Genomic DNA, 13,540 nt, shown 5'->3' on the forward strand with positions numbered 1-13,540 from the left:
GATGATCTAAAACAGGAAAGGCAAGTTTTAAGTTTCATTAAATAAATGGCCAGAACATGTTGGAGAAGGATATAAAAACAAAGAACAAATGGGCTGAACTCACCACCAAGCTTCATGCAGTCTTCAGCATTTGTGTGGAACCGTGTCACACATGTGATCACAGCCCAGAGACCAGAGAGTGGGAGATGGCTGATTTTGGGTTCTGGAAGACATTGAGGACTCTGAACCCTGCTTAATTTTAGAAACTGGACTTGATCAATGAAAGCAATGGAGCTTTCAGGCCTAACAGAAGATCATCAGTTGTCTAAAAAGGAGAATGAGTGAAGACCTAGGAAGGGAGAAGCTTTAAGGGAACCTCTCAACACACACCCCCGCAGCTGAGACTCCTTCCAGGTCTTCCAGTGTCTCCAGATGAAATCCCCATTCCACTACGTGGCAGGCCATACTTGTGGAATCTGGCCTGACTCTCTCAATCCAGGCCTGTTCTTTTCATCAATACTCCCATCCACCTGCTCTGCCTCATACATTCACCCCAACTCCAATTTGTCCAGACAACAAACTCCTTTCACTCAATCTGATGAAGCCTGCACTTCCTGGGATGGAAGCAGAGTTACCATAGCCTGCAAACACTACTTTTCTCCTTAATTCTCCTCCCTCCTGTCCTGCTCCATTCCATATGCCTGGCTGATGCCTAACTATCTTAAAGTGTTTACTGAGTCATCCCTGCTGCCAAGAAGCCATCACAGTCTGTAGCTGGTTGCACCCCCCAGTTCTGCGCTCTCCCAGCCTCCTTCACTCCCCCACCCCAATACAGCCCTGGCCACTCTACTGTGAGCACCTGCCCCCTGCTTGCTCCCACACCAACACTCATGCTCAAAATATCCAGGTCCTCCAGTGAAGAAAACTTGTCTGCATTATACACAAAGACAGCCCCAGTATTTAACTGTTAGCACTCAACAGTATTTGTAGAATGAATAATCAGGATAAATAAACAGAAAGGCAAAACTATAGAGAACTTTACTGATAGAAAGAAAGAACAAGTCTAACAAAGAAACAAAAGGTAAAGGAAGTCAGTGGGTATGTTTTAGAGAATACCAAAGTCCACAAAAAGCCCACAGAATTAAAACACTGGCATGCTTATGCAATGCAAGAAAACTGTTGGGGAAGTGCTGGAATGTCATTAAATACTTTTATGGTTTTATTGGTGCACTTTTGATTAAATAACCTTTAGAATGAAAATGTGCAGAGATTATGTAATGAAGCAGATGAACCCACAATATTTTCACCAGCACAAGGAATCCCATGGATCTTTTGCATTACAAAAGCTTCCTGTATAATTTGAAACATGACTGGACATAATTAGTAGTATAGAACAAATGAGCACTGAAAGAAAATACCATCCTCATACTTTTTAATACGGAATCGGTTACATTAAAAAGCAAATCTACAGCAGGCAAAGCACTGGAGAAATAGTTTTAAAGAAAATTCTGCAAATTAAAACCAGGGCACCAGAAAGTTCTGTGTAGAACTAACAAATGATGCTCTTCTCTGCACAAACACAGGCTGCAGGAGGCATTTAAATTGACTTAACAATATCAGCACAGTTAATACTGTATTCATTTAATGTATGGCTTTATACTCCTGTAAAATCATTTTTCAAATTTCAGCATCGGAAAAGACAGAATTAACAGCCTCATTTTTATGATAATATTGTTAATTTAATGCATGGCGTGGAGTTAGACTTCAAAGTGAATCAGAAAAATATGGCTTTTCTCTTCTCAGAGACATCTCTCTTCATGCACCAGTGGTTTGACCCTATATTTTAACTTTGAATGTACAAGATCACTCTCATATTTCAATTATTCTTTTATAATTCAACCATTTAGTTCATCAGTCTTAGATAGATTTTGCAATACCCTGCCCATGAAACTGTTAGGGCCAGAGACCCCATGTTTCCTGCCCCTTAACCTGCCATCTGAGTCAGGCCTTGCAAAACAGGCTATGGCCAGTGGTCACTGTGTTCTCGGGAACTGTGGACTGTAGTCACAGAGGACCTGAGCCACCGCCTGTGCTGAAACGAAGAGGGTGTGTTTCACCAGCCATGCACCAGATCGCAAGGTTCCCCATTAACAGAGGTAACTAAGGCAAAGCCCCCGCATCCTGCTGAGAACTAGTTGCACCCCCACTGCCCCTTCCCCTCTCCCTTAATCATTTACCCTAAGTCTCCTGACAGCCATCCCTAAACAGGGGACATTGTTCATTCACAATCACCTATACCCGGGACTCTGGAGCTGACCAGCAGGGTGACCCAACCCCCGGAGGGTTTGCTCCGAGCCCTTAAAAATCCTTCTATCCCTGCCTGCTTGAACATCCCTCAATAAAGGCTTTGAACTGGTCCACCTGACTCTTCCCTTTCCAGGCACAAACCTAACAAAACCTAAAACAATTTTTAACATTATCATTTCATATTTATTCTCTGGAAATACCTGGCTTGAAAGCTTTTTAGTATAATACATAACATGCATTTAGCAATGAACTTAATACAAATATGCAAAATGATTGGAATGTTCAAGGAAAGCCTTTTCTACTCTTTATGTCTCTCCTCCCCCTTTCCCATTAAGGCACTGACAATCAAAAGGCAACCATGAGTTAGATCTGTACAAACAAAAGCCTCCAGTGCACAAGGGCTTCCAACACTGAAAATAAAGATTATTTTCTTTACTTTCTCTCCAAAATGCTGACATTTCTCCTCAAACACCTACCCAGCAAGCAAGAGAAAGCTGACAGTGCAATGAAGGGTGAAATGATAATGTCCTCTCCCGTAAACGAAAGCCAGCCCACAAGAATAAGGCACTCAGATAGACTGGCAGGGCGTGCTCGATGGAGTTTCAAGCATTCCATCCCCTTGCACCGGTGTGTCCCTCTAGACAGAGGCAAGTGGCCATTTTAAATGAATTAAAGAAAAACTAACACCATATTACTAGAACAATTTTGCCACTATGGAAACAGGAGAGGGTGCCGGAGAAACCCAAACACAACAAAACAAAACACCACCACAATTCAGCAAGGCTAAATTGGCAAAATACACTTATGGTTGTGAGAGACAATTCAAGCCCTCAAAATGTTGTGCTGTGCTTGTGTCCCCTTTAAATTTCTGTGTTGAAGCCCTAACCATCAATGTGGTGGTATTTGAAAATGAAGCCTTTGGGATGTACTTAGGGTTGGATGAGGCCATGAGGGTGGGTCCCTCATGATGAGATCATGCCCTTTTGAGAGGAGACATGAGAGAGCTCTCTCTCTTTCTCACTCCAAGTGAGTACACAGAGAGAATGTAGCTGTCCACAAAAGAAAAAGGGAATTCTTACCAGAAACCAAATACTGCCTGACCTTGATCTTGGACTTTCCAACCTCTAGAACTGTGAGAAAATACACTTCTGTTGTTTAAGCCACCCATTTGTATTTTGTTACAGAAGATGGAGCTAACTAATACAGTTTCTAAGTGTGTAAATATTACCCTTACTTAGCGGACTTTCCAGTAATACCTAACAATGTGCATGCCCTGTGGTGTAACAATTTTACTTCTATATTTTACTCAACAGAAGCACAACCAACCCTGCAAAAATACACGCATGAGTCCATTCACAGTAGCATTCTTGAGTAGAAAAGAGATCAGTAAAAAGCTTATGTCCAGCAAAGGGAGGCAGATTAAAAAACTGTCAACTGTCAATGATAGAATGCCCTGCTCTTCAAATATACATGACTACAATATGAGTATAAAAGCACGTTGCTGAATATTCTGTAAAATGTGATTCTATTTTTGTGGAAAAATTATGTATGTTCATGAACACAAAAAAATTTGGAAGAATATATGCCAAATGTAAAGGGAATGGGAACATTTCTGAATTGCTTATAATTTTTACATATGTTGACTGTATTAAAATAAATCAATATGTAAAAGTTATTGTTAGTTAGTGGTTCCTTTTGTGACCTCAGCCTTTTGATATAAATCCACTAACATATTTGATCCATTTCCTTATTCTTTAGGGGAAGAGAGTTCATAATTTTGCTATAGGAGCCTCAAATAACAATGTTCAGAGTATCTTTCTAGTTATTGAAATAATTATGTATATAGTCTTAAAGTTGACCATTTATGTTAAAAACTAACAAACATATATAGAGAGGATTAATGAGATGTCCAATGGACTTTTTTTCATATAAAAGGACAATATGAGGCAATAATAATAATTTTTTTCTTAACTGTTCTATAATAACTGACATGTCTACTTTTAATTATCTTAATCACCCTCTCTTCATTATTGCGTTGACACTGTTTGTATATCTTAATGACTTTACAGAGATTATTTCAATCGATTGGTTTTGTTAACAGAACAATAAATCCTGACTGATAAAGAATTCAGGATGTAATTAGTTAGCTCTTCTTATTATGCAAATTTCTGATACTTCTGTAATGAGTAATTAAAGATTAATAAGAAAGATAGTCCCAAATTAGCTGCTTCTTATCTATAAATGCTTCAGGATATGTGAAGATCAGGCCACATTTGCATATTCTTAATAAAACTGGTAACTAGAGTAACTTCTCTTGATTTGGAAAAGTGCTGTTCTATCTGAAAGCCGCTCTGGGAAGAGCTGTGTCCCTGACCATGGAGTTTCACAGGAGTTTCACAGGAAGGTGGCTGAGCGGCTCCACACCTGCTCAGGAAGCAGGGGGATGTAAAGCTAGACAGTTTGAGTCCTCACTGCGCCACTTTCTCTGGCTACATGAACTTAAGCCAGCTGTTTCTTCTACCTCTTGGTGTCTTTGTCTCCATGCCACTTAGCACAGAGCTGGGAGAAGATGCAATGAGATCATCTACACAAGACATTCAGCAGTGGCTTGTACACAGCGGGCTGTCTGTGGAAGGCAGCCCCTGGTATTATTCATTCAAAAAATATTTGAACTCCTACTATTTGCCAGGCATTGTCCTAGGCACTGAGGACCGTTCAATGAGTGAACAAGACTAACCCCTGCTTCCACGGAATCTATGCTTCTCTTTCATTTCCCTTTCCTTTTTAGGGCTTTTTAAATTCTGAAGCTATAAATCATGGTGCCCTGTGGTTGTGCCTTTTTGCTCAGAGTCCCATCAGAAGCACTTGCAGGTAGGAGGATACTAACTCAAGCAATCCTTTCTGCAAGTCCAATGTCATTTAAACACCCTGCCCTCTGCCTAGCGAATAAAAGTGAGTGCTGTGTACATGCAGAGGGCTGCCAGAAATAGGCTCCCTTGATGATACATTCTTCTCAGGTGCTCAGGGAAGCCAGGCAGACCACAGCAAGGGCACTGCTCTTCAACTAGCACTCTCCCATTGATCAGGGCCTCTGGTACACTGGCTCAGGTCACTTGGGAGCAACCCTGTGGGAGATGTGATTATATCAGCTTCACAGCTGGTGGAATGATGATAAGAATCACATGGTTTGCCCCAAACACACAGCTGTATGTGGCAGAACCAGGATTCTAAACTAAGCCCCAACTCCAAAGCCTAAGCTCTGCCGTCCTCACCACGTGGCCTCCCTTGCCAGCTGATGTCCTGTACAGATGTGATGAGGCAAAGCACAAGTGATCCAATGCAGGAGCACCTGGTTAAGTACTCAAGGAAAAGACCCAGGCTCATTGTGGCTATAATCTTTGGGAAAAGAGTGAGAGGGACATAAGGGATGAGACAAGAATCATACTACAGAACTGGGGAGGAGGAAAAAAAAAACTGGAAATGCAAAACTGGATCAGGGCTCTTTCCAGAGAGGATGTCATGCTCATGCTTGGTTCCTGTATCTCCCATTTCCCAACACTGTGACCTCAGGCAAGTTACTGACACTCTCAATCTATGCAACTTCCACCATCGTACCACCTAGCATTGCTGTGAAGAACAAAGAGAATGCAAAAGCAAAGAGTAAAGTAAATGGTACACAGTAGGCACTTCATAAATGCCACTTTTGTTTCTGAAGATAAGATATTCTGTGAGTCTACAACTACTCTCCACATTTTAATCATTTTATCATCATGATTGTTATTACTATCATTGTCATCAGACTAATCTAGCTTGAAGCTAATTTCCAAATGAGAAAATCTAGAAGTTTAAGGGAATCTTGCTAGATCTAATTCTGAAAAGGCTGGATCCCCAGGAAAATCAAATCTGCTCCTACTCTTCCGGGTGCAGCACCTGCCTGCATGATCAGGAGAGAAAATGTGCTCAACTGCATTCCAGTCTACCAAAGCCCTTCCAACATCACGACTCAGCGAACCCACAGGGGACTAACCAGTCCTCATCCTGGGGCATCTAACGCTCTGCACGCAAATGCAATAACAATGTTAACCATTGGTACTAAAAGATCAAGTGAACCCAAAGTGCACAGAAAGCATGAAAGAGCCGCACTCACAGCAATTATGTTGAAGAAGTCATCATCGCCCAAAGTGTCCAAAATAGATGAGACGGTTTGCTTGGCGATAGTCAGACGGAGGCCTTTCATGCTGCCACTGACATCAACTAAAATGACCACATCTTTTGGAGAAGTTGCTGCTTGGATGTACCTAGGTCAGGGGAAAATAAAGCAAAAATGAATCTTGAACCTCTCTGCAAGTTTTCTTTCTAAAAAATAACTAAGAGGCTTGACCATTTCCTACCATTTTCGGTTCCTGCAGTCAAAGGCAATGACTCCATTCTCATCTGGTTCCCATTTAATCCCTAGAAGAAAAATGGAGTTATAAGAAACCCAGAAACTTCAAATATTTATTCATAGCATTTTAAGGCTGCTCTGCTTTGCTGACTGAATGGACAGGGTGAAAAATCACACACAAAGACCAACACTGGAGTCCGTCATGTGCTCCATCACCAGCTCTGGGGAGGTGTTTGGGGCTGGAATGCCACAGCAAGCAGCCCGAGCTCACTGCTCCAAGACTGCTAGAGAGTGGTGACGTCTAGAGTAAAGCACTGTCCATCAAGAAAGGACGTGACTCCAGCCCCTTCCCAGGGCTGATGATAAAGTTAGCCAAGGTCATTTCTCACTGTCCCTCAAATTGTTGGACCTGAGGGTATCATTCATAGACCTCTGGGCAGAGTTGAGTTCCATCCCTGGATCTGGGTTAGGTAATGTCTATAGCATGGCAGGTAGAAAGCATTTGGTAGGTTTCTATTTCAGAAAACACACAGGGTCTGTTCTTTCTTGACTCCTGGTTTTAAAATCAGGAATTTTGGCCCAGCCTTCCACACTGAAATAAAGTAAAATGGCCCTAATTCTGCTGTGTAATGAAGTTTGGATTTCAGGCTTAGAAGCCTGGGGAGTTTCTCCCAAGTGTAAATGGGATTCAACACCCTTAGCCTCATGCTTTGCCGACTGGTCAGGATGTGTCTAAGGCCGATATTCTTTATTTACAGCTTAGTTTTTAAGAATAAAATTTTACTTAAAAATAAAAATGTTTGCTGCCTGAAGATAATATAAAAAAATCATTGTTTTCAACAATCAGTGCTGCTCAGAGATGGAAGATCTGAAACATAGACTTTGGAGTTAACACAATCAGGACAGAAAGATTATTTTCACGGGAGAAAATTGTGACTCAAATGGGAGCATTGAGATTCTCCTTTCCAATTAATGATGGCCAGCTTTCTGGACCACACTGGGCCAGTAACAGTCATGTGCTTAAGATAACACCCCCCCCAAATGATCACACAGATAACTGTGAGATGGCAATTTGTAACCCAAAGAGTCATTTTGTTCTGTCTTCCTTGTACCTACATTTCCCACCTGCAACAAATCAGAAAAAAAAGAAGTATGAGAAGCCACTGCCAATTGAAGGCCATTAGGTAATGAAGATAAAACAAAGCTGACATGATATTGTACACCAAGGGACCAGAATGCAATTTGTTTTAAAAACATCTGACACACTGCTTTGTTTAAAGCCAAGAATAGCTAGAATCGCACAGTCCTGACACACGACGCAATTATATCCTTGGTAAGGCTAGGTAATGCTCCAATTTGTAATTCCACAAAGAATTGGTTTGAGTCCAATATAAAGATAATTTATCTTTTAATGTGTTGACTCACAGTAGGCAGTTAGTGGGTGTTTCTTGAATTAAATTGCGGGTAGTGTTCTTAGATAAGAAGCATATCTGACCATCCTCCACCTCACCCCCCACTCTGCCATCCATCCTCCCACCACTGTGTGCTTCACTAGGAGGAGAAAGTGTGCAGTCCTCTCTCACTGCCCCAGTATTGAGGCCAAGGTCTGGGGGGATCAGATTAATGACATTGCATGCACTCCTTTGGATTGAGATCATTTCTCTGCAAATGGGCTTATAATTCCTCCCAGGTGCTCTGACAGTTGATGGACATACAGCAATGACTAAGAAAGAGGGGCCCAGACACTCCTGCCCTCAGGAAGCCTCACACCTAGCAGAGAAGCAGACACTAAGTAAGAAATCACAAGAAACAGAGACATCAGGTAGAAGTATTATGTATACCTGAGGCTACATTAGTATACAAAAGGTGATTCTAATCCTTAAATTGAAGAAGCCTCTTCTTTGATCTGAGAACACAATGATGGTATATCAGTTTTCTAGGACTAATGTAACACAGGCCTATCAGCTGGGTGGCTTAACAGAAATGTATTCTCTTGCAGTTGTAGAGGGTGAGGCCCATGCTCCCTCTCAGGGTTCCGGGGAAGAATTCTTCCTCACCCCTTCTTAGTTTCTGATGGCCTCCAGCAATCCTTGGTGTTCCTCGACTTATAGCTGCATCTCTTCAGTCTCTTCCTCCAGCTTCACATAGCTGTCTTCTTTCTGTGCCCTTATGCCCTCCCCTCTTATAAGGACATCAGTCACCTTGGATTTAGAGCCCATCCCAATCCAGTATGATTTAATCTCAATTTACCTAATTATATTACAAAGACCCTATTTCCAAATAAGGTCACATTCTGGGGCTCTAAGTGGACATGAATTTGTAGTGGAGACACTATTAAATCCATTACATATGGGTAAGACTTGTAAAGCCTAAGTGAGAGGTGGCCATGGGGTGGAGAGGAATACCACAGGCGGAGAGAACAACATTTGCCAAGTTCCTGAGGCTGAGAAGAGCATTTCAAGTTCAAAGAACCAAAGGAGTGCTGGAGTGACCTTGCACAGGAATGTCTGTGCCAGAGGCAAGGAGCCCAATGGCAGCAGGATCCTAGAGCCCAGGCTCTCCTGGTCAGGACATGAGGTATACACTGAGCAGCAATGGAGACAGCATCTCGAGTCAGCTGCTCTGGACACAACAATAAAGGTCACACCAGATCTCAACGTCAGGACTGGATGGGCTTTGTTGGGGGGTCAACTTGCTCAAATCTGACACTTGGACCAAATCCTCCATTGCCCAGCAGGGACTCCAAGGTTCTCAGAGTTCAACAGTTTTTCCTAAGATTTCTAGTTAGGACAAGGGATTGAACCCCAGATGTCATGCCACTGTTTTCCTCCTTACACAGGCATTTCCATAAATGTGTCCCATGAAAAGTTCTATGGGATATTAGCATGAGTTACATGAATACAAATAAAACTGGTTTCCATGCCATGGGAGGGATATTGGAGAGCCTTTAATCTGCTTCTGTGCAGCTTGAACCTCTGTGGCTGGGACAGGAGAAGCAGCACTGACAAACTAATTAGACCATTGAGCCCTACCCTAAAAATGTCACCAGAAAATGCTTTAGGAGACAAACTTCAGGAAATCCTACTCCAGATGGTACTATCTCCCTAGGGACATATCAGCTTCTTAGCATATATTTTTTTTGCACATACAGATACTTTGAAAATATTCAAGTAACTTCAAATCCCAGAGAAATAATAGTAAGCCCATCTCCAATGAGACAACATTGAGACCTAGGGCATTCTCACTTAACAAAGAAGTACTCCTATGAGCCACATAATTTCCAAAAGTGCCACCATGCCTTTGGGGCCCCATCCAGGCTGGATGGAGCATGAGTCTCAAGACAAGAGGAACAATGCTGTTCAGCAGACTAGCTGTCATTCAGCCATCTTTCTTCATGCAGCACTCAAGGCTTCTGGGAGCATCAGCAATTGCTAGTCTCCCTTCTTATGCTTTCAGAGGATTGGGTCTCTTAAACATTCAGAGGATACAGGGTCCCAGGTGGAACTGAAAATAATGTTGAAATCTCTATTGCAGATTCAAATAATCAAATCTGATAGAATTTAATATTGTACAATATTCCTGTATTGCAAGCTTTGCCCCCAAAGTCATTATAAACTATATTAGAAAGAAAGAAATTTCATCTAAGACAATGTGTGACTTCACATTCTCCTTCAGCACATGGAAATGAATAGCAGGGCCGACAGAGCAGAGCCTCATGAAACATCATCTGAAAGTCAAGCCACATGCTGCCAATATAATTTCATGTGACAAAAAGGTTTAACACCATCCAACAGAACTAAGAACTACAACAAAGTGCACAATAAAAATCCAAATATCTTTTTAGCTTCTGGGTTTATTTCTGCTTGACTCTAATCTCCCCTTTTCAAAATCTCTACCTCAACAGAGGGTGTCTTAGCCCATTGTTTCTTTTCTCCCCTTCCTGCCAAGTCTTTTTCGTAAAACTTCCCTGGCACTGCCAGTGACATCCAAGCCATCTTCACAAGGCACCAGCTGAACAAACACTCACTATCACATTGCAGCTGGGATTTCTCTTCCCTGCCTGAGAGCAAAATGCCCAGAAAAATGCAGAAACAAAGGAAGGAAAATCAAGAGGTAGCAGATGTTGGTTTATCCCAACTGGGTAAGTTCTGCCCAATTCCTTCCTTGACAAATACTTTTTACTTGCCCCTAAAGCAGAAGTTTAAATGAATGCCTCCCAATATAGCTTTGAATCTAAAATAGCTGATCTATGCATATAATGAAATGCTAGCTTAATGTGAGTTGAGTTGTAGTCAAATTTAGCTTTAAAGTGTCTTTTGAGACATTGGCTGTGTATTCCTCCAGAAAGAAATTATAAAGCTCCTTCATTCAACCAAGGTCATCTCCCTTAACAATGTCTTGAGAAATCATTCACCAAGATAAATGAATAATTCAAGAGTTGCTATGAGAACTATGGTTTTCCATGGTCATTCATTGAAGTGGTCCTGTTGAGCTGGTCAAGAAGGAGAACTCCAACATCAACCAACTTCACCCACTGCTAACCATGAGCTTGGTGAGGAAATGGGCAGGAGAATAAACACTAAGTAATGCTATGCATAGAAATTATACATGAAGTATTACTAGCCAACAGCTTATAGCAGTCCAAAATTGCAGAGAGTGCTTTACTTAGATATCTGTCCCCCTCCTCAGATAGGTACTGTGAACCAGCTTTCACCTTCATGTGGCACAGAAATCATGACAAAGGCAAGAAAATAAATTCCCTTTGTGATCATCAAGCCTTCTACTGGAACCAGCTCCCTGAGATGAGGCTCTAGAATGGCAAGTCTGATTTGGGGAAGAAACTGAGCTTATCATCATGCATAAATTTAATTGTGTCTGTATTTGATTAGATGCTGATCTGTCTGTGACATAAAGGTAGTTTTCTCTCGATATAGTTAAGGACAGTTACAGGGAGCTGTCAGTCAGCCATATCATTTTAGTTAAAGGTAAGAATTGGCCAGAACACAGTGATGGATCAGCACTGGTGGCCCGACACAGGACTGTAAAATCATGAACTGGACAAGGCTCCCAGGAAAAACTCACTGTGCAGTTATGAATCTCCCTCCTGGAAGACGATAAACCTGGAGAATACTTCTAAACATAACACGGTGCCCATTAGGCACCATGAGGTAAATTGTCAACAGAAGGGGGCATCCAGGGTGCAGCACTTGGTGGACATCGGGATAAAAAGAGCAGGGACTTAGGTGGACTTGGAGAAGAGGAAACAATAATGGGGAAAAGGGGACCATAGCTCTATATTGTTTATTCTGGTCCCCTCCTTGGTCACTTAGGCCCACTGGACTGCAGCCAGTGACCAGCTTCCCAGAGAGACAGTAGCGCTATTGGTTCTGAAAGGGGGAGGCTGCTACTATCAGTGTGATGGGGGACAGTAGATCTGGTGGACTTTGATCCACTGAGAGATATAGCTATTCATTTCACAAATACATATTGAGTACCTACAATGTGTTACTTTTGGTGCTGGTGACAAGTGATGGACAAAACAAATGTTTCTGTGCTCCTAGGACAGATATCCCAATAAAAGAGACAGGGACTGAAAGCCTGATGGCTTAGCACTATAGGCCAGAGTTCATATTTTGTAGCGTAAGAACCACCATGAGAACAAAGAAAGAGGTGGTTGCAGTATTAACACCATCACCAACTCCCTTTCACTCTGTTGGTGTGCCCTGGGTTGGTCAGTTCATCTCTAGGCCTCTGTCTCATCATTTGTAAAATGTGGATATAGTAGCTCCAGTTCACAGAATTATGGTGAGGATTAAATCAGGCAATGCTTGTATAAGCACCCAGCTGAGTGCTCAATAAACAGAGGCCATTATCACCATCATCAGTGTGAACGTTAACGTTCGCAGCACTCCCAGAGGCTCCCCAGGATGAAACTGAAATAAGCAGATCTTCAGTGAGCCCTGAGCAACCAATCCTGCAGAGCTCAGAGGCCCTTTAATAGCATTTTGCTGTTGTTGTTATTGTTGTTGTTGTTGTTTAGAAGGGCTTATCTGAAGTTCTCTGTTCAGTGAGACCCTTTTGCAATGCAGGCACTAAAAGGTAGCACCTTGGAAGCTGGGTATCAGACTATAAACATCTTTTCCTACAGGCTTACACCATTCAACATAGTAGTTACTAGTCCCAGGTGGCTATTTAATTTTACATTTATATTAATTAAAAGTAAATAAAATTCAAATTTTAGTTGCTCAGTTTCACTAGGCACATTTCAAGTGCTCAAGAGCCACATGTGGTCACTGGCTACCACATGAGACACTATAAATTCAAAACATTTCCACCGTCCTAGAAAGTTCTTGCAGACAGCGCAACAAAACTGTTGCCATGTGCCCACAGCACATGAGTGGAACTTGTGAACACTTATGTGAACTTACGCAGAAATGGACAACATCATCACAAGTGTGCTACCAGGCCAATGTTGACTAAAATTCTCCTTCCAGTGAGAATTTCCTCCCACCTCCAGAAGATGGAATTTGGTGCTCCTTTTCTGTGCTCCCCTTGCACTCTCTATTTCCTCTGCCTTAGCATGAAACACCCTGTATCATGAGGACTTGTTCACCTGTCCCTCTCCCCCTGGTGGTCATTGTCCCTTCCTTTCAGTATCCACTCCAGGCAGGACTACAGTAACCTTCACTAATCCCCCTGGTTTCAGATGACTGGCCCTACCCACTGTCTAGTGTCCCTGGGTTCAACATGTGAGCACATGACCCAGAACAAGCAAACTTTGGACTTTCATCCAAGCTACTGAGGCAGATGCTCTCTCTTTCCCTGGGACCATCATTGAAGAATAATCCTGCAAGCCCGCAGCCATGTTCA

General features: G+C 42.2%; 1 protein-coding gene across 1 annotated transcript in view; it reads right to left on the bottom strand.

The window, feature by feature from the left end:
- CACNA2D3 (calcium voltage-gated channel auxiliary subunit alpha2delta 3) overlaps nt 1-13,540 on the bottom strand; it is a 931,470-nt gene that overhangs the window by 475,465 nt on the left and 442,465 nt on the right. The window contains exons 7-8 of the mRNA XM_090284008.1: nt 6,678-6,738; nt 6,434-6,584 (exon numbers count right to left, since the gene is read on the bottom strand). Of these exons, the coding sequence (XP_090140134.1) occupies nt 6,434-6,584; nt 6,678-6,738 (212 nt within the window). The remainder of the gene's footprint in view (nt 1-6,433; nt 6,585-6,677; nt 6,739-13,540) is intronic.

Source organism: Furipterus horrens, unplaced genomic scaffold, assembly GCF_987537825.1.
Source record: "Furipterus horrens unplaced genomic scaffold, mFurHor1.1.pri manual_scaffold_7, whole genome shotgun sequence".
Classification (NCBI taxonomy): domain Eukaryota; kingdom Metazoa; phylum Chordata; class Mammalia; order Chiroptera; family Furipteridae; genus Furipterus; species Furipterus horrens.